The sequence below is a fragment of the Coccinella septempunctata genome, chromosome 1, assembly GCF_907165205.1.
Source record: "Coccinella septempunctata chromosome 1, icCocSept1.1, whole genome shotgun sequence".
Classification (NCBI taxonomy): Eukaryota; Metazoa; Arthropoda; class Insecta; order Coleoptera; family Coccinellidae; genus Coccinella; species Coccinella septempunctata.
Genome location: NC_058189.1, coordinates 50,042,187 through 50,069,805, shown reverse-complemented (window position 1 = coordinate 50,069,805; position 27,619 = coordinate 50,042,187). Strand labels below are relative to the sequence as shown.

Here is a 27,619-nt window from a genome sequence, read left to right as displayed (position 1 = left end):
TTTCAGATCAGCAACAGGAGTGAAACAGTTATCTCCAGTATTAGTAACCATTTGGAAAGTTGCCAAAAGTCCAAACCAATAGAAATAACACAAACAATCGATGTCGAACGATCTTCCGATTCCAAAACCACCGTTGTCGTTATAGATGCAAAAAATTTCGTCAGATTCTTGTTCACGGAAGTGGCTGTAGGAGTTCACGCTTTCTTCGAAGGTGAGTTTAAAAACTTACTGGTATTTTACGTTACGCACCTTGTACTTGCTTCGCGAAGAGATCTTTGCAAGATTTCTTGAGGCTTCTTTTAAACTTGTAATGAAATAAAGCCAATATTCACCTGACTGAGATCTGAATAAAGAGTGTTTATTAAAATAAAAATGGATAATTCTGAAAAGATAATAAAAATAAACACATAATAAGTAAGTTAAATGTAAACAACTATTTTTTCATGAAAATGTTTCAAGGTGTACATAAAATATGCAATCTTTTTTTTGATATCGATATTCTCTTCAAAAAATTTTTGTGTCACGTTTTTTGATTATCAAAAGCCTCCTCTATCGTATACGTTCTGATATTTTACTCTACTCATATCGAAATTATGCTCAAGTTTATTAAATGAAGAAAGGAGATATTTGTCAATTATACAAATGTTTCATTGGTAAATGTACATGTTAACTTGAGTTAGAGCTACCCTAGACGAGTCCACAAAACATATATGTATAGATAGGTCTAATGAACTCCATAGCCGAGATAATAATTTAAATTACTTACTTAAAACTTTCGAACCCTCCAGTACTTCAATTGATATTTGGTCAATCGATTCATGTTTAAACAGATAAAAAAATCCAGGTGCATTTTATAGTCCGAGAGCTGACAACGAAAATCGGCAAGAGTTTTGTAATGGCTCATAATTAAATATGATTTAGTATTGAGAGTGTACAAGGTGGGCAAAATTGGTGATACCTGAACTCCAACTTCTTCAACCCAACGAGATAGAGAAAAATGCATGGCACATTACGGTCGTCTTTTTTTGAGAAACTAATAATGCCATCAACTTCAGTCCTCTATCTTCTTTTGTTTTCGAGTTATAGGTCAAAATTAAAATTTCAACTTTGGTGATTATGTCCGTTTCTGGCTAGGATGTTGAAATGAAAACATTTTTTGATAGCAATCCAGTGGCGTACTATGATTTTTTCCAACAGGTATATATGCTGAACTACAACATAAAGATGTGTTTTTTCTTATGAAAACAGTAGGTTGAAATAATGACTTAGAAAGACTGAGGACTGAGGACTGAAAGACTGAGGACGTTGTATTATACATTTCTGAAACAGCGAAAAAATGGCGATTCTTTCTAAGTCATTTCAAACTACTGTTTCCTTAAGAAAAAACATTATGTTATAGCTCAGCAAATAAACCTGTAGGAAAAATCATAGTACGCCACTGGATAGCTATAAAAAAAGTGCCTGTATAATATTTTCATTTCAACATCCTAGCACAAACAGAAACGGAGATAATGACCAAAGTTGAAATCGCCCAAATTTAAATTTTGACCTATAACTCAAAAACAAAAGGAGATAGAGGAATGCAGTTGATGGCATTATTAGTTTCTCGAAAAAGGACGACATCAATGGTAGGTACATTCATTTTCCTCTATCTCGTTGGGTTAAAAAGTTGTAGTTCAGGTATCACCAATTTTGCCCACCCTGTACATAAGTCAGCACCCACTCCCAAGATCAGGTAGTGGAACACCTAGCGGCGACGCGCATTGATGTAGGTATATAAAATTTCAACATACTATACAATTATTTTGTGATGATTGAAAATTGTCACTCAGCTAGTTTATAGAACAGAAAACTTGAGAAAGTGGTCAGAACTTTAGTGAAACGCGGTGGGTCAGTACCCCACAGAAGTTGCTGCCTTAACGATGTCGTTTCAAGAGATTTGTAATGGCTGAAAATGCATTTATTGCTCAAATATCATATATTATTTGAGAATAAAATAGTCAGACCACATATCAATTGAACAGAGGCAGTCAGCAGTCACCCAAAGTACGAATATTGTAATTTTACATAAATCAAAGAGCGTCGCCGCCAGTTGTTCCACTATCTGACCTTGAGAGTGGGTGCTGACTCATGTCCATCACCAAAACTAACTAATATTTATTTATTAGCCATTACGAAACTGTTGCCGATTTTCGTCGCCAGCTCTCGGACTATTAGAAGAATATAGGACTTTTGTAAGCTGATTTTCAACATCATGTATGATGGAATATTGAAATTTGATTAGAATATTCATAAAAAGCAGAAAATTTTCGATGAGTATCAGTAGATTTGACTTTTAAAAATTTTTGTTTGAATCGAATTCAAAAATTGTCTGTTGCACAGATTGAAAATTTGCATCTTTCGATATTCTAACAAATTATTTCAAGAATTTTTCAGAATGGATTAGGAAAAAAAGACAAAAAGGCCAACGTTTCACTCGATGCACGTCCTCGTTCTTTTCAATTCATGTCTAATAGCTTTTTTATCATTTCTGGATCATTACGGATCTAACTGCAGGCAACTTTGTGTCAGAATATCCTTCGCTTCCAATTTCAATAAACAAAAGATTTAAAATATCATCAAACGAAATAATCGACAAGAATGAAATCTGGTGATCTAGGGGGGCAGGCATGCGATTCGCCATTGCCTATATTCATTTAAAGAATTCCGTATTTTTGTGCTTTATTTCTTGGATATCATATAATTTAGTAGTAGGAAAGTTATCCTGTTCACGAATATAATCAAAGGCTGAAGAGAAAATTTTAGGTGGTTATCTTATTCTATTAGGGAACCTTCATTGATATTTCTGAACAGTCGCTCCATTACTGTCACAAAAATCTTAAAAGAACAATATATTATAGGTATTCTTGATGCGAGAATCTATTAGGCATTATTATGAAAAATTACGATCGATTTTTGAAGAAAAAGGGATCTCGATCACACTAGTGGGATTGAACACAAATTAATATGCTGATTTTTTATTTATATTTAATTTGAAGAATTTGTATGGGTATGCTAGGGAAAATCCACATACAGTTTTGTTACCTTTTTCGTCTTTATTTTATCACGGTTGATCATTTTGTAAAAAAGACATCGAAGAGATGTGTGACCTAATGCACACGTGTATTACAGGAAATTGACAATTTGCCACTCTTCGGAAAAGATGCTGAGAACACTTTGAATAAGAGAAATCTTATTCCCCGAATGCATACATAAATTATACCGATGCAAAAAGATCGCGTCGAATATATTCAGTATGCTTTCGATGTTTCGTGTGATCTCGGTGAATAGAATTCAATTTCCAATTCCCAATTTACCATCTGCACTTTAGGAAAGTGAGCTTTTCATTTAGATTTCTAGGAACTTCACTTCATTACGTGAAAAAAATCCTTGATTTGCCCAGTTTCCATGAGGTGTGGTGAACACACAATCATTCGTAAATAAAATTCGTGATTTGACTACAAATATATGTATATTGGTATTTGTTATTCGATTACTTCTTTAAAATGTAATAAACAATTAGTATTTCAAATTAAGCTGATGGGGGTATTTTGTAGTAATTATTTTATATAAAAATTTATGGCTTTGATATACATTTAGTGACATATTTTGATATTCAGGTTTTGACACTGCAATGTCTCCTAGAGGAATATACCCATACGCAGCATAAGACAATTAATTGAACTCAGACATCTTCAGCATCACTTTGGTACATATTCAGTAATTTGTAGCCATTTGGGATGCAAGACACCGACGGATAATGGTGCCTACCACCGTCATGTGTATGACTTGCTGTTGAAGAACCATCTAATCTGAATATGGTTTATTCACAGATATTAACAATTTCAAAATATCTAATTCCATTATTCAACCAAGATTCGCAAATGAACAATATATCATGATCACCATGTGTTAAACTTGAAGTCAAGCAATTGAGGTCCTTAAACCTCGAACATTTTGATATAAAACAAATTTGTGTGTTCTAGACAATTTTTGTTATAATTAATATAGTGCAAGTACACCTACAATCTATCCAAATCCGATTATTTCATCATATACCTCGTTACTTCATAGAAAAATGGGAATATTCAATTTTAACAACAATTGATTTTTTCACAGGTCTGGCAATAGGACTTCAGTGCCAAGTACTCAACATAGCCTACTTGTCCATTGGCATGGCAATACACTCAATAACAACACTCACCTGCCTAGGAATTAATTTTATAATAGCCAGGACCCCCAGGAAGATAATTTTAGGCCATTACGCCGTTTTAGCCTTGACAACTCCCTTAGGGGTCATAATGGGAATGCTGGTGAACTTGGCCGATTTGAATTTCAGAGAAAGGGAAAAAATCAACACATTTATGGAGGCATTATCAGCTGGAAATATTCTATACATAACATTCTTTGAGGTATTATCGAAAGAGAAAAAAAAGCAATGCAACAAATTCTTCAGAAACTTCTTTATGCTGGTTGGATTCTCGTTTATGTGCTACTTGGAATATTATCAGTTTCGAGATGCACACAAATTCAAAAAGCCTAAGGACATCAACCACACACATGGAATCGCCTGAATAATTGAATTTCGTTTGAAAGATTATGTGGCAGTATGAAAGCATGATTTGTTCAATTCTTTTATGTGACACATTTATTCACTAATGAAGCACTCCACAATAAATTTTTATACTTATATATTTTTCTTAAAAGCGATTGCCTAAACGTAACCATCAATTGGCAGCCAAGTGTACAAAGGTACTAAGAATTATTCAAGATGTAGGTTCAAGAGCAATTTCATTATTTCCAAAAGAAATCAGAGGATGAAATAAATAATACGGAAATGAGTTTATCTTGGACTCAACTGTTTCATCAGTGCTCCTGCATCAGCGGCACAAACAGCCGGTCAGTCCCATTCTATTTAAGTGTTAAACAGATGTTCAGTTATTGCTCTAGTCACCAGACTCAGCTATTGGCTCTCAAGAGCGAGGAGTTTTTGACCTCAGGCTTAGAAAACGGTCTCCCAATGAGAATCCTCGACTGCCTGAGACCTCTTCCTGTGCTCCATTCCCTAGGGGGATGAACAGGTTGAAACAGGGCTCATAATTCCCACTCCAGTCCCTGTGGGCATCACAGAGCCATCGATGAACCAAGTAGGGCCTTCAGACACAAAAAGACTGTTGGGTGTAGACCATAGGTCTCTGTCAGGAACAATTACCTTGTAGGATTCGGCAAAGTAGAAGCTGGTGCCCGCGCGGTCCCCTCTATGTAGAAGCGATGCTTTGGCATCCTCCACCATCTTGAGAGCCCTCGCGTGCCCCCTGAACAGTCGACTATAACGCCATTGTCCCTGTTCCCAAACTCTAAGAGCTGCCTTCGTAGCCACCTCTGTAACTGCAAGGTGTAAAGAAGGTAATTCAAACAGACACTCATGGCTACCGTAGGGGTGGATCTCAGAGCGCCTGTGTAATGCTTAGACTTTCTATCCTTTGACATCTAGACATAATGTACGGCTACGGTTCTTCCCCATGTAAGTCCATCACACCAGACATGCGTAGGTAAGGATAGGCCTCACCTCTACAGTATGAAACCAGTGCATAATGTGTGGTTTGAAGCCCCATCCCTTAACAAGTACTCTCCAAATACACCAAAAACTTATATTGGCCTCACTCGATTGAGTCTCAATGTGTTTGTTCCATAGTAGTTTGTGGTCCACTTTCACACCGAGATATCGGACTTGCTCGAATAGAGTGAGCCCAATTCAAAACAAGCTAGGAAGCTTGATGTTGCGGGGCATCCTCTTCCTTGTAAAAAGAACTATCTCCGTTTTACCCGGATTAACCCAGAGCTCGTACTCTAATCACCATCGTTCAATCATACGCAGAGCAATCTGCATCAGATCGAAAATGACACTGATTGCCTTAACTCTGATCAGTAGGACAAGGTCATCCGCATGGGCCACAACAACCATACGACAATACACTTACAAATAGGAGTATCTTGTTTCTAGTATAGGAGAAATATGGGCAAAATGCAGACTTACCAATGCGAATAACAGGAGGTAGTGCTGTCAGCACGTACTCCATCCTTAGGTTTATCCAAACGAGGAACAAAACAATTGGAATTGTTCCCATGTTAACATCCAGATGCACTACTTTTACAGAAAAAATTCAGTTGAATCCGTCATGTCACGATAAGCTGCTCGTTGAATCACATCACTCGATTCGTTCAACTAGCACACACCATTGACACCTGAAAATATAAAAAAAAAACTATTAATAATGAGGATGAAAACTTTTCATAATTTCAAATTAAGATGAAAGAAGTCGGCTTCTTTACAGTTTTCGAGATTTTGGAGGGATTTCAACTCGCACCTGCGCGGGCGCAGCGTTGGCCTTCTTGAGCTCATTGCAGATGGCGAATATTTCTGATCACGCGCAATAGATACTACAGTGAAACGTGCAAGACTGTGCGGCCAATGTGCCCATCGGCTTGCATAAATCAGTGTGTACAAACGGCAGTTTTAATGTTTGATGCCACACGACTTTCCTTTCGCAAAGAAACGTTATTGCTGGTTTCACTTGAAAGAGAAAAATCACCGAGAGAGGGATAAAATAAATTGGTCAAAACATCCAGTTTAGCTAGAATACAACAATGGGAAACATTTAATTTTTCCATCATTCTGAAAGAAAATTAGGGTTGTTTTGACCTGAAGAGTGTTTGAACATATTGAGGAATCCTCTTGGAAATAGAAAAAGTCAATTCAACTCTGTTACTCATAGTTTTCGAATTATAATGTAACCTTTAGAAACATGCCTCAGGACTTTCAGGTTTCTAGACTGATTTAGTAGACGTATATCCAGTGAACTCTGAAAGTCTCGAGTTTTTGAGTTCACTGCCTATATCTATCAGCATATTCGCTATAGGAGGCGAATCAGCCCACAAAGATGAAACTACCGAAATGGGTAGATATACTGACTTACTAGTAATTGTAGTTAATTGTAATTAAGGAGAATAATTACAATTAAGGAGAATAATTATAATGAAAGAGAATAATGAATTCTAAATGGAATAACTGAGATAAAGAAAAGGAACACTCTCCTTTTCTGAGAATAAAACTCATATTTCACAATCCGGAATTTCACATTTTCACCAATGCACAAACAATAATCTCATGTTTGCAGATGATATTGCAGATGATATTAATGGTTCTGATATTTTTGCATTTGTAGGAAGCGAAATTCCCACTGAATTCAAATCGATTCATATAGTCCGGGAGGTGGCGTCACTTTTGAACTAGTGATCGATCTTCACACGAATTTTTTAGGATGAGTAGTTCTCCACTTGTACATATGAGGTCCGCGAGTCAGTCAGTCCAATAGCGGTGGGCGTGGGAGGCGGTGAAACTCGCCGGAAAAATCTCAAAAAAAAGTGATTGATCTCCACGTGAAACTTTGTAATAATGTAAATTATTCATGATTATGAGTGAAAATGGGCGTCAGTCACGTTCCCGATGGTGGAAACATCGTCAGTCAGGCGTTTGAAGTGGTCGGAATTTGATTTTAATCAAATTCAACGTAAAAATGGACGTCAGTCACGTTTATTGTGGTGGATTCTGCGTCAGTCAGGTCCAAAGTCAAGGGCAGTGACCAGCTTCCTTTGGCGCGCTGCACCTTATGCAGTTCGAATGACGCATATTCCACCGGCATCGTGCCGGCTGACGATTATTTATCGAGTGTACATAACAATTACTTGTTTATAAAGAGTGTTTCATCATATAAATAAATAAATAAAATTCATTGATCCTTTTGGACCGTTAAGAAATGTATAGGACAAGTCTTATATTATGACAAATACAAGAGAAAAAAAAAATAACAAATTCAACAAATGGAGTCCTTAAGGAACTCCTCCACACTATAGTAACACCTGTTAGTTGAAAGGAACTCAACTTCTCTCTTGAAAGATTTTCCACTCATTGATTTCAAGCGATTGGGCAAATTGTTATATAATTTGATACCTATATAACTCGGTGGGGACTCATATTTAACTGTATGATGCCTGGGGAAGGCTATGGTATCAGTGTGTCATGTTTCGTACCAGTGGCGGATTTACCATAGAGGCTGAGTAGGCTGCAGCCTAGGGCGGCAGATTTCAGGGGGCGGCAAATTTGGGGACAATTTTGTTAGCACGAATTATAGAAACTGAAATACTTGTATTTCATAGATATTTTAATATCTATCTACATCTGATTTTCCCTAATTATAAAAAAAAACTGACCAAATACATTACTATTTTCCTGTTTCACTCTTATTTCGGCCGCTTTGGACTCTATACTGAAACTTCGTGAAGGTGAAAAATTTTGGTGAAGCCAGATTCTGAATCGTTGCGATGTGTTTCTTCGGTTCCTACGAAAACACAATTCAAGAAATGTTTGTCCAGAAGTTCGTATCTATAGCTCTATTTACAAGGTGAGCAAAATTGGTTGTCTACTGAGATGATCTCGAGAACTATCGCAGCTAGAAAAAAAACGGATTCCACATTCTCCAGCTCTTTTTACATGACTAATCCAAACCTGGAAACAGACCCGGCCTATCATTTCTAGGTTTTGAGTTATAATCAAAAATTTGGATTTTGACGAATTCGAAAAGTTCTCATAGCTTTTTTGTGTTTGAAGTTACATATCTGAAACTTACCTTCTTAGTCACTTTTATACGTAGATTCTACTGACAGAATCTTTTTTTCCAACTCACAAATAACAAATTCAATGAAAGTTTGCATTAAAAAAAAACGAAAGTTCGCCTAATGTTTCGAAATAAAAAAATTTTTGGTGCTCGTCAGTGAATTCTACGTAAAAAAGGGTCTGTAGAAGGTTCAAGTTTCAGATCTATAACTTCAAAGACAAAAAACTTATGAGAACTTTTCGAAATCGTCAAAATTTCATTTTTTTGGCTAATAACTCAAAAACGGTTTTCACCATTCTTTGTTTCTCTGAAAAAGAGCTCGAGAATGTGTCATCCGTTTTCTTCTAGCTTCCATATTTCTCGAGTTTCCATCAGTAGACAAAGAATTTTGCCCACCCTGTATACACCTGCGACTAATTGTTCGGGTGAGAGAAGCTTTTTTTGCTTGAAAAAGGTGAAAAGTTAGGTACCTAAGAACCATATTAAGCCAAGAAAAGCTGAACGCTTTGGCTGTTTTGTGTATGAAGTCATAACTAAACAAAATTTCGTATGACGAAGAAAGATATTTTCACAGCGGGTTTCATAAAACTTTGATTGTGCGATCAACGCTTGATTTCTAAAACTGAAACCTTTTCTTTGCTGAATATATTGAACGAGTAGCAATTGAGAATAATTTAATGGACGTATGAACATAATTTATCGATTGAAAACAAATTGACATCTTCTGTTGGTCAATCAAGCGTTGATTCCCTGATCAATATGAAACCCGAGGTGAGACTTTTATGACTTACATTCCTATTTTATTGTCATCGTCAGTTAGATTGTGGCCATATAATACAGATAATAATATGAATTTTAGAGAAGGTCTTTTTTTTGTGTCCCTGCCTAGTTACAGCCCCCTAAAGATGGCGTTCGAAAAGCGGTTTTTGTTTTTTTTTTATTGAAAATTAATAAACATTCACGTATTAAATCAAGCAGATATTTTATAAGGGCGGGAAGGCATTAAAAAAATTTTGGTTCTGTTCGTCTATAATAGAAAGGGGTAGAAAAATCCATTCCTGATCCTTGCTTCGCAAGAAACTTTTTTGATATTCATATTTTATAATGAAAAATTAACTTTGGATAACTTAATCCATTCTCGAAAAATCATCTTGAGATTTTTGTCAAATAGACTAATCAAGATGATTGTATGCACAAACGCAGAAATATTCGACGTGCACTTTGTTTACGGTCTTTTCCTGAAAAACCGCGAATTTTTCCAATAAACTACAAGAGACCTTATTTATTAAGAATGGATCAAAATCAAAATCAAAATCAATCGTTGTGTTGTAAAAATGATCTGGAAACTCGGGAACTGACACATCGATTCCCTAGGTCACAATAATTATTATGAGTAGTTATTAGGACCAACGTGTACAAATCTCTAAGTTACATTTTCACTGACAGAAAAATTGTCATTAATATTTTGAACTAAATAATTATGGTAAGGGCGGCAAAATTTGAATGGCCTACTGGCGGCAAATATGTAAATCCGCCACTGTTTCGTACCCATGAAAATCAGAGCATTTCCTGTATTTTCCGATGTTCAGGTGGATATAAACAAGACAATTGAGGATGAATTTACAAGGGAAGGGAAGAATACGAAACTACCTGAAAATCGGACGATATGAATCACGTGACCGAAGTTGGAATATAAGCCTTATGACGCGTTTCTAAGAAATGAAAACTCGAAATTGTTGAAATGTTTCCTGATTGTAGGAAACTACAAGGAAATTGTTCGAAAATTGTGTTCATTCAGAAAATGAAATTCAATTTGGAAACCAAAAAAAAAAATCACGAACATCGAAGGTTTTCCGCCATTTTGAAATTTTTTTTCAGATTTCTTCATCTTTTCTGAATTGCGCACTCAAAAATACTCCGATGTGACCAGAAACCGTTACTTTGTGGTTTATACGTAACTGAGCACACTCAATAGAATATTGCTCAAATACGACGTTGAACACCTTATTTCTCGCTTATGCGTCGAAAACGGGGCATATGTCATAAGGCAAAAGTGATTCTCCCGGTGTCATTTACCCTCTATATATGTTTGTCCAATTTATGATGAAACACCCTGTATAAACAAGTAATTGTTATGTACACTCGATAAATAATCGTCAGCCAGCACGATGCCGGTGGAATATGCGTCATTCGAACTGCATAAGGTGCAGCGTGCCAAAGGAAGCTGGTCACTGCCCTTGACTTTGGAAGCCTGACTGACGCAGAATCCACCACAATAAACGTGACTGACGTCCATGTTTACGTTGAATTTGATTAAAATAATCATTTTTCGAAATTTCAAGTGAAGATGGGTCATTTGTCAATTTTCAGATTTTTCCGACCACTTCAACCGCCTGACTGACGATGTTTCCACCATCGGGAAAGTGACTGACGTCCATTTTCACTCATAATAATGAATAATTTACATTATTACAAAGTTTCACGTGGAGATCAATCACTTTTTTTTGAGATTTTTCCGGCGAGTTCCACCGCCTCCCACGCCCACGTCCACCACGGTCGCGCTGACTTTCGATTTCGAGTACAGTAATCAGAGACAACAACAGGTTGTCTCTGACAGTAATAGTGGAACTCTCTAATTAATCACATTTGAGTTGCAGATAAATCACTAATAAAAAAGTGACACCACCTCCCGGACTAATACTTGCATAGCGAATAAACAACCAATCAATGCAGAATGGAAATGAAATTAGAAAAAAAAACCACCGTGCATTTTTATCGAAAGTACGGTATTTGTGGAAATCCGAAATAATATGAAATACCCAGGTGTTTTGTGGAACGTGTATCTCCAAATTGGATGAACGCAACATCATATCGGAGATTGATAGGGTTCGATATCCTCTTTCGATCAAATTACTCATCCATTTGTCCCAATTTTTCATCAAACTCCATTTTCTGCCGGATGATTATTTCATGAACCAAACAAATTATTTCGCAGGTTGGTGAACGTCAACAACCGTAATCTATAGTCTGTCGACAAATTATCCGGAAAAAACAAAGCTCAATTGTAATTATTTGGTATATTTTCAATTCTTGAGTTAGAAAATAAGAACAAAATATTCATCCTATTTACTTATACAAACACGAAATATCAAGATATAAGTATAATAGATATATATATATATATATATATATAGAGACCATAAACTTAATATTAATCACCACGAATTCACACGCGGTAGCCCTCATTGCACTGATTTTTTAACTTTTCGAAAAACTTATCTTTAGACATATTCTACCTGTTTTTTTTTTTTAGTTGCGACATTATTTCATGAATTGTATACCAGTTGACAATCAACAATATTTGACAAATAGTGTTGCCATGCAATTTGGCCATAGCCAACTATCTGCCCAATCTATTTCATACATTACTTTTTTCTTAGAGTATTACGAAATATGAATATATTAAAATTATGAAAAATAATAAATTCCAGATACTTATAATATATATAGTATATAGTATCTATACATGAAACCTCCTCTGGTGTGAAATTGGTAAGGGAGCGAGATTTCGACTACTTTCACTCACAACGTCCCGTTATTTTTCTTCCAATTAATTTAGTAGCATTTGAAAACAATGGGCTGAATCCATTGTTTTCAAAGTTAATCGGTAAGGATGCCTTCTAGCGAAACGTAGGTAGCAAAATGTCTCAATTAACAGCGTTTATTCGAGTTCGGGCGTAAACTAATTTCTTCTTTTATTTCGTAGCCATTAAAGAACCCTCTGAGGAAAATTTAACTGTTGGAAAGGATTAATATCCGTTTTCCTTAGGAGTTGAACGGTCCAGTCAAGAAATCTAATTCATCTTGATGTTCCGATTTCCATGTCGCTGAGTGCAAGCCAAAAAAACAAATTTTTCAGGACGAGCGGAATGGAGAAAAAATATTGTAAGCAACAACCTAAACTCAGGAGTATTTAAGTGCTTGTTCGAATTTATAACCATAGCAGTCACCTATCCGGTTTCTAAAAGCCGAAAGCTGCTTTGTTCCCAGAAAAAAATATTTACAATATTGTAAGTATTGTATTGAAAATGTATGTATTGAAATTTACAATATTTTCAGAAATACCGATCAAGTGCTTACGATCGGCTGGCCTACAGTTTCTGAGAAAATCACTATCAAATTTCGCATATCAATTCATATCAGTACTCAACAACTCGATTAATAATAATGTTTGTTAGTCCTTTGAAACATATGAAAAAATGTATATGACAAGTCAAATAGTAATTTATCACAAACACAATAAATCTAAATCATTAATTCTACAACAATATAAATAATAAAATCAAGAATAAGCAAGCAACAATAAAGAAAACATAGAAACAAGCCCAATATGCACAATCTCGTATGTATTCGTCTATGTTAGGGTAAACCTTCTATTACCAGCATAATTTTCATCCTTTTTTTGAATCTATTATCTCGTCAGGCCGCTCAAAAACAGAGAGAGAAAGACTGAATTGTACATTTATTTCAACAGTCAATTTGTGAGTTCAAAAGAAACACTTTTTTTATTTACCATTTTTTTCTATTCGGCCTAGATAAAAAAATTGGGGATATGGGATCAGTTTCGTGGCGGCGCCACCATGTCATTTGCTTCGTTCTATCCTTGTTCTGCCAAAGAAAGTCCAATGATACTCTCTCGTTTTATTTTGTTTTGCGTTGATATCGAATATCGATCAACGAGTTCAAAATATGAACTGGCCCATTTTGTCAGCTGTTAAGGAATATTAGTTATTTATAGTGTAATTTTCGTTGTAAAAACAAATCTCCCAATATTTCAACACTATTGAAGGTTTCGAAGGAGTATTTACTATTCTTCTTCAAGATAATTTCCGTTTGACAAATTGAATTCATGAGGAGGGTAATTCAATATGATTTCAATAAAACACAGTTGATTGGTCAAATATCCAATTTATTCAGTTGACGGAATAGTTATTTTCCTATCAAGTGCGGAAAGTGATACTTGCCCGCACGAAACTGCCGTTGCCCGAACGATGCGAAGCAGAGTTCGGGTAAGCAGTTGAGTGCGGGCAAGACACTTTACGCAAGAGTTAGGAACAATATTTTTTCTACAAGCGCTTGAAATATATAAATATATCCATTTCACGAAACAGATCATATCTCATTTGATTAATTCATATATAATGACAGACGTAATTCTGCATGTCATTACTATGGGTTTCTCATCGTTGACGTTCTATGCATAGAAATATGATAGAATTTAATTTACTCTATAATATTTGCGTGCGGGAAAAACCCCTGCTAATCCATTCCCGCACGCAAATGCGTGCGGGAAAGAAATAGCAGGCGTTTTTCCCGCACGTTTTGGGAAAGTGACTCTTTGCAACTTGGAATGCGTGCGGGAAAAAGGTTGAACGCGCACGCTTGTGAAGAATATTTGAAGGCAAGAGTCGAATAGATTCATGTATTTCTGTTTCTTAATACATGCTCACATCATATTATGTATTTCCAATACAGTTCCTTAGAAATATTGCTGAAGTTGCCATTAAACTTAGCTATATCCGTCCCGAATGTTCCTTCATCTGATTTGGTTCTCCCTCAAATTCCAACAACACTGAATTCTTGTAGTTCTTGATTGTCCTTACAGAAAACTGAACGAAATGTTGAATGAATGAATGTTGTACACCCTTTCTCGAAACTAATACATTTTCAAACACCAATAACCGATTATAAATTCAAAATTTTCGTAAGTCGTAGGAAAGTATTCAAATTATTTTCAAAGATCAATTGACAATGCTCTGCCAAATTTTAAACAGCGCTATACCTCTACAGTGGGAAAAAGAAACTGATCCCATATCCCCACGAAATTAAAAACAAAATCGAATCAGTGAATACACCAGAGTTTTAGACATCTTATTTACAACCATTGAGCAAAACATTTCAACCTTGGAAATAAGCTACTATGTATTTTGAAAAAACGAGCACTCACTTTCTCCTCTCCATTTTGGTGCACGACGAAGTATTTGTAATATCTACAATAAATGAGTTACCGCAATTTTATTGGCCATGAATACTAAATATTCTCTCCGTGATTTCTATTTTATCCGGAAATGATTCGATTCCAAGATTAGAGGGCGTTACATGTTTTGCAAATAAAACAAGTAATTCCTCGATATTTTCGAAAAGTCTTGAGAAGACTGGGACTCTTGTATCCTAGCTGAGGCGGCCATTTTCAAGTGAAAAGTGATATACATACATCCTATTAATTATTAATGATATGATATGAGGTTTCTCTAGGCATTCAATGGACGAGTTCAGAAACGTTATCCAACCTTGTAAATATTCGACTACACATTCTTACAATGAAAACTTTTTTTTTTCAACTATATTTGTGCCTTTCAGTTGATTTGAGGGTCTTACAATCCTTGGAATGTCACTGGCTCTCAAATACAAGTGATATGAAAGAAAATTTATATTATATTTTCAAGGTAAGTTTTGACATTATTCAGGCGTTTTTTTCGTGTTTAGGGCATTATATTTACGGTGTCATCCATTGACTAGTAATTTATTTATTATTAGACTATGGTTTCATCACACAACGCTTCAACTTTAATTTGTTATGTGATGAAACCATAGTCTAATAATAAATAAATTATTATTCTATGGATGAAACCACCAAAAAAAAACGCCTGAATAATGTCAAAATTTACCTTGAAAATACAATAATTTTTTTTTCTACAAGCGTGCGCGTTCAACCTTTTTCCCGCACGCATTCCAAGTTGCAAAGAGTCACTTTCCCAAAACGTGCGGCAAAAACGCCTGCTATTTCTTTCCCGCACGCATTTGCGTGCGGGAATGGATTAGCAGGGGTTTTTCCCGCACGCAAATATTATAGAGTAAATTAAATTCTATCATGTTTCTATGCATAGAACGTCAACGATGAGAAACCCATAGTAATGACATGCAGAATTACATCTGTCATTATATATGAATTAATCAAATGAGATATGATCTGTTTCGTGAAATGGATACATTTATATATTTCAAGCGCTTGTAGAAAAAATATTGTTCCTAACTCTTGCGTAAAGTGTCTTGCCCGCACTCAACTGCTTACCCGACTCTGCTTCACATCGTTCGGGCAACGGCAGTTTCGTGCGGGCAAGTATCACTTTCCGCACTTGATAGGAAAATAACTATTTCATATCAATTGGATTTGAGAGCCCGCGACATTCCAATAATTGAAAAATGCTTAAAGCAGCCGAAAGGCACAAATATAATTGAAAAACAATACGTTTCCATTGAAAGAGTGTAGTCGAATATTCACAAATTTGGCAAACGATTCTGAAATCGTCCATCTTTTTTTTTGGGAAATATTTATCACTTTATTAGGTGTAGGGGAGACCGGGGATGGTTATCTATAGGGGTAGGTTGACTAACTCTCAAAAACTCGTCCGACGCAATAGACTTGAGCCAATCAGTGAGGCACAAAAGTGCGTCACCTCCTCCTGCTTAGTCACCGGGAACGCGGCATCGCGCACGCAAAAAGTTTTAGAGAAAGAACTCAGTATTGAAAAACCACACTTATAGGTAATTATTTTGGTCCTAGTGATATTTTTAATAATACCTATTTATTCGTGGTTATTGATCGTCAAAGCACTTATATCGATTGTTTGATTCATGTTCTTTCTTTTATGTATAATTCTATTTGATTTCCTCACAGTTTTGAGATTTTGGCAAGAGATTACAAATTTAAAGTTTATTCGGGGCTGATAGACTTATGTATGACATAATAGTCATGCAAATTTCCTTCGTTTTGTTTTAAATACTCAATAACTACTTTGTTTACCTTGTTTGTTCTTCAGGTACTCAAATTGCGTTGTTTTCAAACGTCGGATTGTTCATTTTCATTTAAAGTTTATTGTGTTCAATGAAAGTGGCAGAAAATTGTCTATTGATTTCAATAAAAAGAAATTAGCAAGGCACCTATCTTTTAGTGTCTTTCATCCTATTTCCTCATATATTTGGCCCTTATAACTTCATAGGTCAACTTACCCCAGGCATGGGGTAGGTTGACTAGTTTTTCCAATTATACAAGAACTGGCACTCTATACCATAATGAATAACGTGCTTTCTGTCAATTTTTTCCAAAGGTTAATAGTCAATCTATTATCTGAACCCGTTTTTAAATTAATATACTCTTAAGAAATTAAAATAGAAGCCTTTCAGCTAAAAGTTGGTCAACTATCCCCGATCTCCCTTACCACAAAACTTTCTCCATAGGTATATGGAAGGCATAAGATTTGCAACTATATGGGATTTATTACACCCCTCGATCAGATTCCGGAAAACAGGTGAACTGTATTTGACTAGGATCAATTCGGTGAAATATCTACCTCGATCCAATATTTACCGTTAAGTCATCATGTCTTGGGGTACCTGGACTGAATGTAAACAGGGCTGATTTTGGACATGTGTTATCGGGGTTGGTCAAGAGAGCTTTAAGCTTCGATGCACGTATGCAACAGTTGATCTGAATCCACTTCGAGTTCATCGCGATCTGTGACACAAACATACTCCATGAATTTACGTGAACGTGCGGACGTCACATGAACGGTGTGATAGATGATAGACCCAACAGTTATTGCCAAAGGTAATTAATCCGAACGATTGAAAAAAATCTCGCTTCTTGGTCTCATCGAACTGTTGTAACATTTTTCCTTCACGTGAAAAATACGTGAGCAAAGTGAGGGAGAAACTCCAAATGCATATTTTATGAAGGATTAATTCAAATATTCATTTCGTTATTTCATTTGGTGCTCTAATCCAAATTCGTATGAAGATGTGTGTCGAGCATTGAGTTGAGTTCTAACACTAAAACCCTAGAATACAAGAACCCATTAAATTTGAAGCGATTAGAAAATACTTTGAAAGATTTTCACAACTGAATACGAAGAGAAATCTAACTGAAAACAAAATTTCACATTTGAAGGAGTTATCTTAGGAGATTCGAGTTTTTCTACACTCTACACTCAGGGTTAGGATTCTCAAATCTCTATTTCATTAGTGAGTCTTCTTTTTTTGATGACGTATTTCTCATCTTATATATTACATATTTTGAATCAATGGTGGTCTTGGGAAATATATCGACTTATTTTATAAGTGTCACATGGAACATTACAAAATTCAGCAACGAAATCTACCTATTACTGTTTTTGTCTATACTTTACGATTATGGCATGCGATAATAGCCCAATAAATATTTCAGAATCGGTTTTCCGATTAATCAAAAAACATTACCTACCTATTTGAAGGAAAGGATAATTGTTGATACTTGATAGCTTATGATTTTTGACTATCGAATTCCTCCAGTCGATTTAGATCAGGGGAAGATATCAAAAAAATTGATCATTCAAATGAGGCCTAACGAAAATCATCCAGAATAAAAAAATTACTGGGAAATTCATGTCCCTAAATGATAGTAAAGAGCCGATCCCGGAAAACATATTTTAACTGAGGTGCAGCTTCTGTGCTCTGGCATAATCTTGTTGGAAATTCCTGTACCCATATCGGACAATTGGCAAGTTATCTAAAAGTCCAAAATCGAATTTAAATTGATGTACTTGATGAACAAGTAGAGTCATTCGGGGTAACTGAGCGCAGAGGGTAAATGTGTATTTTTTCGAAAAGTACCTATTGATTTTACCTCAGTGATTGAGACTTCACAATATGAGATGGAATTCATCAAACTTTTCACAAAACGTTTATTTGACTGTTCATGATTTATATTTCCATTATAGAGTCATTCGGGGTAACTGAGCGCTCGACTATGAAATCTATGAACGAGGGGTTCCTTTGGATGAAGCAAAGGCGCATAATCGCCAAATTATTTATTTAGTACTTAGAACATAGAATATCTGGAAGGAGCTTTTTCGAATAAAAGGGAATGAAGGGAATTGTGCGACGGAAACGGCCATATTGGTCTTCCAAATTCTAATTTGAAAAGTGGCAGACTTGGAATTCAAATGATTCTGTTATCTGTGGCCAAATTAACAAAGTGATGTTTTAACTTAATTTTGGTAATTTGGATTCTTGAAATTTGTTAGAAATAGGGATTTTGGATATTTTAGCGTGAATAATTCATAGGTAGGTGATTTTTTTAAGCTGAATATCAGGTAATAATTATGAGTTTCTGAATTTCATGACATAACAAGGTTATCCCATGACAATAACACTCCATGGGCGTAGGTGATGTTAAGTCATAGACCTTAATACCATTAAGTATATAGCCAGGCAGTGTTAGGCGGGGTGAATTTCCGCTTTGATTATCAATTTGAACGAGCGTGAAAAAGCTTCTGACTCAACGTCAGTGCTTTCCTAATTTTTTTGATTAATCAGAATCAACTGACTATTGAAGTTAGTTTTTTGGAAACTTCATTGTCCTACGCCACTGTTGAAACGGAAATATGTGTCGGCCATATTTCTCCTCTATTCCGGTCAAATTGAAATGAGCAATATGCTCCTTCCTGTTATTCTATATTCTAAGATTTAGTAGACTGCGCCGTGCGACGTTTCGTTAACTTTTTATTTACAATCAATCAAATTTACTAGTTCTCTTGTTAATTTTTAGCATCTCTGCAAATTCTGGCAGGTCCAAGTTCCGAGTCCGATTGTGTTAAACAATATTTTATTCGATCATGCGCATATTATTCTAAATATATAATAAAAATTTTTAGGTTTTGTTAGCTGCTGAACTCTATAAGAACATCAATTCACATTTTGGCGCGGGTAAGTTTGCGCATAAATTCATTATATGGGGATAAGTTCAATGAGGAACAAATGACGACATTGTTGATTTTCTTGATTAAAACTCGATCAATATTATCCTATTTGTATAGAAAAATATGAAGAGCTACCAACAGAGGAATGTATCAAGTGTTGTGTTTACCAGGAATGGTGGTATGAACAATAATGCACTGCTTGTAAAAAGGCGTTACTGTATTGATTATAAACACAATTTTTCTAATATTGTAACATTTTGACATGATTTTGTAATTTGTTTTGATTGTGTGGTTCACTAAGCAATGCGTTAACTTACCCCGTCAGGGTGCGCACACTTACCCTCAATAAGGGGCATGTGAACGCATTCCGACTTTCACTATTAAATTTTCTTCTGCAGAAAAAAAAACGCTTTTGTTTGTTTTCTTTTTGATGTTTTTTTATAGATTAGAAAATGCTCTATATTATGAATATGTTTCAATTTTCCTAGCTTCAACATTTGAAACAGAGTATGGTTTGAAAGGCAAACGTGTGCACAGTTGCACCGAATGACTCTACTATAGTGGAAAGCAATTCAATTGATCTCGATACATTTAGTAACTATGATATTTCACAAAAGTACTTTCGAACTTGTCAGAAATGTGCTGAAAACCAATGTATTCTCTATATTATGTGTCAAATGGGTTGTACCGTTCATAAATTATGCGAAGCATAATGAATAAATAAATAAATAAATAAATTATAAATAGCACTTGATACCTACTCTCTTATTAATAACTTTCGGCATTTTTGTAATACACAACAGCCGTGTGCACCGACTTATTTAAGGAGAGATTAACGCTAATACTTGATTATTTCTCCGCTTTCTATAGCAGTTACCGTGACAATCACCGAATTAAGGTTAATCTTGTCTGAAATAAGTCGGTGCAAACATGTTTAATTCATATTAGTTAGAATATTGCTAAAATATATCCTATCCACAAATCTAGTTGTTGACAATTACAGGCCTAAATCTATATTGAGTAACTTCACCAAGATTTTCGAGATTGTCCTATACAAATGAATAATTGGTTCTTTGCAATCCTTTCTATCACTCTTTCAGGTTTTGTTTTGTAAAAGATCAACAATAACCAACCTTGTGACTTTCACACAGTTTATTTCAGAGGTATTGGATGACAAGGTCCAGGTTGATGTCATTTATACTGATTATGCTAAAGCTTTCGATAGAAATCCGCATGATATTTTATTGTACAATTTATCCAATCCCCGTTTGTATGATGCAGCAATTAGACTCTTGGATTCATATCTGTCCAAACGGAATCATTTGGTCAGCTGTAATGGTTACACTTCCTAGCTTCAGGTATACCGCAGGGTTCTAATCTTGGACCACTTTTGTTCATATTATTCATAAATTATATTATCTACTTGAGTTGATCATTTGTGGGAGGCTCTGCTTCGATGATGACTTGAAGTTGTTGAATTGGAATCCACCAAGTTACTGAGCGAAAATAATTATTACAAGAAACCACAAGTTTTCAGCAATAATATAAAATATTAATTAAAAAAAAATTAATTCAATTATTTAAAAAAAAGAATTATTTTGACATTACATTTCCTAGATACCAACTTTGTATGTGACATTCACTTAATATTTTGAACGAAAACAAAAACTATCTTAAGATATTCTTAGATGGAAATATTGATAATGTACCACATTCTTCATGAATTGGGTGAAAAAGCGTACAAACCTTCTGCCTCCTGCCTCATTGGTATTCCCGCCTTCAGATTCACATAGTGTTGAACATTTGACATCTAGAACGAATAATACGCCCAATCGGCTCAATCAGATGATATGGGATAGCATTTTTACTCCAACAAGAACCCGGTGGAAAACATCAATTCCTTCACCTTCCTAGATCACGTAGGAGCCAGAGAATTGGCCGTTCTTATTGAAATGTTTCATGACCCTTTCTTTCATTTGATTTAGCGGGGTCAGAGGTCGCCGCAAGTCCATTGTGCAAACCTCTGAGGAGCTCCACCTGAAGCAATCGCATTTCGGGATATAATCAAAGAGTGAATGCCTCTTTGTTATGTTTTCAATTTACTCGATGAACTTTGGAAGGAGTGCACCTGGAGAGACCCAATTTTCCTTACAAAATACGGACGTAGCAATCACAGATAACAGCAATTTGATTGCCTAATGAAATGGCACTTCATAAATCAATATATACATCATTCAAATTTATTTTAGCAGTCGGTTGGCCATGAAATAATTTTCTCAAGTTAGGTTGGCACTCATGAAATGTCGTTAATGTCATAACGCCGTTGCCACAACTAATATCAATTTTTATTACGAAAATTCGAAAATGCCGAAAGTGATTGAAAAAAGAGACAAGGTTTCAGGAAGTGCTATTTAGAATTCAGGTCCGCTCATTCAAATAGTTATATTCTAAAATCCACAATACGTCAGACGGTAGCGAACATATTCAAGGTAAGAGAATTTATATAATGTTTCATCTGAATCTAAACGACTTATATTTCAGCTGAATATTTCCACAATCAGAAAGATTGTGAATGAAGAGTATGACAAAGAATTTCCTTCTATTGGGAGACCCAAAAAAGTGGTGGCATTTCATGCAGAATTTTATGTTTGAGTGAATTAATGCGAAAAGTTAACTACAGGATTTTCGATAAATGTCATTGGAGAATGAGTTCCCTAAAATGGATTTTTCTGTTTTTCATTTGACTTGTCCTATACAATGTAAATGTCTTAAGGTACTAATAAATTCCTAAATATTATAATTACATCAATGTATTAAGATGAATAGCCACAAATACGCGCCAGTTGTCCTGTTAATTGTTTATTCATGTGAAATTTGTGTTCAAAGGTGAATTTCATCTTGACTTGAAATATCCTTTAATTCCTTTTACTTATATTGATGCAAAATGATTTTTGTTGAAGAATTTAACATTCTTGTAATCATCTGTTAATTCCTTCGGGAGATACCCATTGCCAACCACTGCATCATATGCATTTCGTCTTCGGGTTAATATTTTTGAAATCTACAAATGATGTAAGCCAAAGAAGATAACGAACATTAACTCTCCTCAATCTAGTGCATATTATGATATTATACTGATCTCTTGTATTTTCCATGCAAATAACTGGATTTGGTATGCCTTCAATCAGTTTGTATAAACTTCAATTATGTCACATAAATTCCGAAGAGATTCGACATTGTGATAAAATACGTAATAACAGAAACTTTTACGTAGAACGGGCAACATAGCGTTGATTTAAAACCCAAAAATGTTTTGACAAGCTTCATAACCCCACATTTTCGTACTATACAGAGTGAAATGTGTCAAATTTCCATGGCCAACCGACTGCTAAAATAAAGTTGAATGAAGTATAGTTACCAAATACATGCCAAATACTGCCAATGTCAGTTAGTAACATTCAGCTTCGATTCGTACTTGATGAGAAAGAGGTAGGTAATTGTACAAGGGATTATTCATTCATCTCCAAGTTCAAAAAGTTAATCCTCACATTGACGTTTTCAGTAAAATTCCAACACATGTATATCAAAGTAAAAATTCAACGAGTTCCATAGAGATATAGAGAATTCAATCAGAATAAAATGCTCGAAACGATTTCATCGGTAACAGATTGGCATGTTGAATTAATTACGTGATACTGTGATGAGGTTTTACGTGCCTGTTCATGAACGGGAGCGTTGTCATTTTGCCGAAATGTTCTTGATTTTCGAATTTTCCAACACCCAATTTTTATATCCTATTCTGAATCTAGGTAGGTATACTCCATTCACATTTATTTTAGCAGTCGGTTGGCCATGAAATAATTTTCTCAAGTTTTTGTAACTAGAACGGAGTAAGGTTGGCAATCATGAAATGTCGTTAAAGTCATAACGCCGTTGCCACAACTAATCAGTCAACTATCAATTTTTATTACGAAAATGCCGAAAATTATTGAAAAAAGAGACAGGGATTCAGAAAGTGCTATTTAGAATTCAGGTCCGCTCATTCAAATAGTTATACCCTGATATTCTATATCTCAGAATATCTACAATATAGCAGATGGTAGCGAGCATATTCAATGTAAGAGAATTTATATAATGTTTCATCTGAATCTAAACGACTTATATTTCAACTGAATATTTGCACAATCAAAAAGATTGTGAATGAAGAGGATGACAAAGAATTTCCTTCTATTGGGGGACCCAAAAAAGTGGTGGCATTTGAGAGTTTCATGTTTGAGTGAATTAATGCGAAAAGTTTACTTCAGGATTTTCGATGAATGTCATCGTAGAATAAGTTTCCGAAAATTTCTATTTTTCATTTGACTTGTCTTATACATTGTAAATGTCGTGAGGTACCAATAAATACCTAATTATATCAATAATGTATTAAGATGAACAGCCATAAATACGCGCCAGTTGTCTTGTAATTATTTATTCATGTGAAATTTTTGTTCAAAGGTGAAATTCATCTTGACTTGAAACTTCCTTTAATTCCTTTCACTCATATTTATGCAAGATGATTTTTGTTGAAGAATTTAACATTCTTGTACTTATCTGTTAATTCCTTAGGGAGATACCCATTCCCAACCACTGCACCATATGCATTTCATCTTTGGGTTAATATTTTTGAAATCTACAACTGATGTAACGTATTCAAACTTAAGCCAATGAAAATAACGAACATTAACTCTCCACAAGTTAGTGCATATTATAACCACTTTTTTGGGTCTCCCAATAGAAGGAAATTCATTGTCATCTTTTTCATTCACACTCTTTCTGATTGTGGAAACATTCAACAATACGCACCAGTTTTACAAAAGAAACTTGCTATTATAGCGAATTGCGGTGGTAAAACTAGCTTCAGAGGTATTGGAATGGTTGTAGTGACATCAAAATATGCACTCGCACTGCACTAGTTTTAACAATAGAAAACGCTATTACATTGAATATGTTCGCTACCGTCTGATATATTGTAGATATTAGAATATCAGGGTTACCTATTATTTGAATAAAGGGACCTGAATTCTAAATAACTCTTCCTGATACTCTGTCTTCTCTCTTTTTCGATCACTTTCGGCATATTCGTAATATTAATTTATATATAAATCGTGGCAACGGCGTTATGACATTAACGCCATTTCATAAGTGCCAACCTTACAAAAACTTGAGAAAATTATTTCATGGCCAACCGAATGCTAAAATAAAAGTGAATGGAGTATACATGAAATACCCAACTGTCATAATTTATCTATGTACCTTTTCGCGAGACGTAGGCTACTGTATCCGACAAATTTCATGGTCATGATGGTTTTATTATAATAACTAGAGATGATCTTGTTAACCGTTCGAGATAAAAGTATGATTTTTTTATTGTATTCTTGAAGGGTTTCCAAATTGTCTTCGGTTTTTTGAATAACTCTACAAGTGGTTCCACAAAAACTGCTATTTTTCGACAATGTTCTTCAGAAAATGTCACTAAGTCCATTGTCGCCATATGAATTTCAAAAACTATTTATTTCAGGCCTGAAATGTTTCCATGAACAAGAAGACCATCGACTTTAGTATCAAACAGACAAAAATTTCAGGATGTGCCATTCGATAAAAAGACTTATTGACTTATTGTATACTCAAAAAAGTAACTCAATCCTTGATAACTAAGGATAACCTTAGTGCATCCGAAAAATCAAGGGGTCATAAGAAAACAACGTGTCTTGGCATCCTCAAATACCCAATATCTTGTATGTATCATATTTACGATTCCGGAAGTTATTTAGTGATTATTGTTAAACCCTTTATTATGGTTGTAGTATACCTGGCAAGCGGTTTCGGACATAGGTTGATAACTCAAAGTGGCTACTTGATTTTTGAATTGACTTGATTTTCACTCATGAGTTATGTGAGTGAGTGAGTTCAATTATTTGTTTAATTTTTTGTTGTTAGGTATATAATACCAAAAAATATTGCCCGACATTTGCGATTCACCTTACATATTTGAAACGGAATATACGGGGTGAGAGATATAGCCATTTTGAGTTTTCATAATGAGTTGTGCCACCACTGAAAAAACACAATTACCTTCCGAATAACTAGCTGAATCTGTGACACTTCACATCTGTGGATATTCAAAACAGAATTGTATTCAGACCAATTTTTCAAATTTCATAGATATTTTAAATTATTAACATCAAATTACCCGAAAACGGCGCATTATTCGAGAACATATGAAGAATATTTTTATCTTACAAAACGTTGAAATATTCATTAGATTATTAGATAGCGTCCAACTTAGTTTCAATCGATATCTTAGTTTCAAGAGTTGGATTTTTTGAATTTTTGGTTTGAAGTATTCAATCAACGTTAGCAGTTTAAGATTACTGTCACTGTCATTAGGTTGAGATGTCTATAAGCATGGTGTATGCACTGTTTTTCCCACTGTATAGGTAGAGCTATGTTTCGAAATTTACAGCTCATTGTTAATTGATATTTACAAATAATTTGAATACATTTCTACGACTTGCGAATGTGCTGTACCTATTTATAAGCGATTATTGGTGTGTAAAAATGTGTTAGTTTTTAGTGTCGAGAAAGATTGTAGAATTTTCATTTCTTTAGCATGTCGTTTAGTTTTATGTTTGGTCAATCAACTACAGCTAAGAATTCGGTGTTGTTGGACTTTCACCCTTTGTTGTTAGAGACAAAACGAAATCTCAGATGAACTGTCGGGACGGATTGCAGCTAACAGTTTTATGGCAACTTCAGCAATATTGAATCACAGGAACTGTATTGGAAACACGTTATGTGAATTGTGAGCATGTATTAAAAAACAGAAATACATAAATCTATTCGAGTCTGTTTTTCGAAATATTCTTCACCACTACAGTGAAAAGTCCGTTTCGGTCAACTCAATATATTGGATAATTCGCCAATCAATAACTGTGTTTTATTGAAATACCCTTCTCGTGAATACAGTTTGTCAACCAAAAAATATCAAAGAAGAATAGTATGTACCTACCTACTCGTTCGATAGTGTTGAAATATCTGCAGATTTGTTTTTACTACGAAAATTAAAGTGTAAATCAGTAAATCACAAATATTCGTTAAAAGCTGACAAAATGGTCAGTTCCTTTGAGTATAGAATAACAGGATGGAGCATTTAAGGTGCTTGCATATGGCCGACCCCTGTTTCCGTATTATAATATAATATTATAAATATATTGATTATTGAGCATGTAAAACACTTACCTGTGAAATTTTCTACCAACATCCGTTTGATTTTGTGTTTAGTAAGGCCACAAGATGAACAACTAACCATTTTGAAGTATTATTTGTTTACAACTATGAAAGCAATGAAATGAAATGTCTTCAGAGAACATAGGTCTCATATCAAATTGATGAAAACACCAAAATATTGTTCGAATGGTGAAGAACTGTGGATCAAATAATAAAATGGATTTTCCGAGATTAAGTTTTTCACTCAACTAGGGAAATGGAAGCGTAGGTAAGTATTGAAACTGGTAACATGTGAATCGGTATTTCATTGATTCTAATTTTAGGTGCTCTAAAGTGGATAAAATTCTCAGGGCGTTAAGACAATGACTTCAGCAAACCCTACTGAGTACACCATGTGCAGTGAACATATTACTGCAGGTCAATAGAGAACTGTTCATTCACGTAAATTGTTGTATGCACTGTATGCAGAAAGCATTCCTTGCATGAACGGCCTATTAAGGGGAAATTATGACCTTTATAGGTCCATTCAATGATTCTCAATTGCTAATCTTTTAATATATTTAGAAATTCAGATGTTTTATCGATTTACATTAGGGAACCGAATGACTTATTGTTTGGAAACTCAAAGTTTTATGAAACCTGCTGTGAGTGTTTTGTTCATTCATTAATTATTTTGTAAACTGCATTCACATTTATTTTAGCAGTCGGTTGGCCATAAAATAATTTTCTCATGTTTTTGTAACTATAGAACTATAGAACTTATATCAATCAATATTACGAAAATGCCGAAAGTGATTGAAAAAAGAGTCAGGGTTTCAGAAAATGCTATTTAGAATTCAG

The 27,619-nt window shown here is 34.8% G+C and overlaps 1 protein-coding gene across 1 annotated transcript in view; it reads right to left on the bottom strand.

The window, feature by feature from the left end:
* LOC123323010 (glutamate receptor ionotropic, kainate 2) overlaps positions 1 to 27,619 on the bottom strand; it is a 540,373-nt gene that overhangs the window by 502,578 nt on the left and 10,176 nt on the right. Inside the window, exon 2 of the mRNA XM_044911184.1 lies at positions 6,077 to 6,285. Coding sequence (XP_044767119.1) covers positions 6,077 to 6,167 — 91 coding nt within the window. The 5' untranslated portion in view covers positions 6,168 to 6,285. The remainder of the gene's footprint in view (positions 1 to 6,076; positions 6,286 to 27,619) is intronic.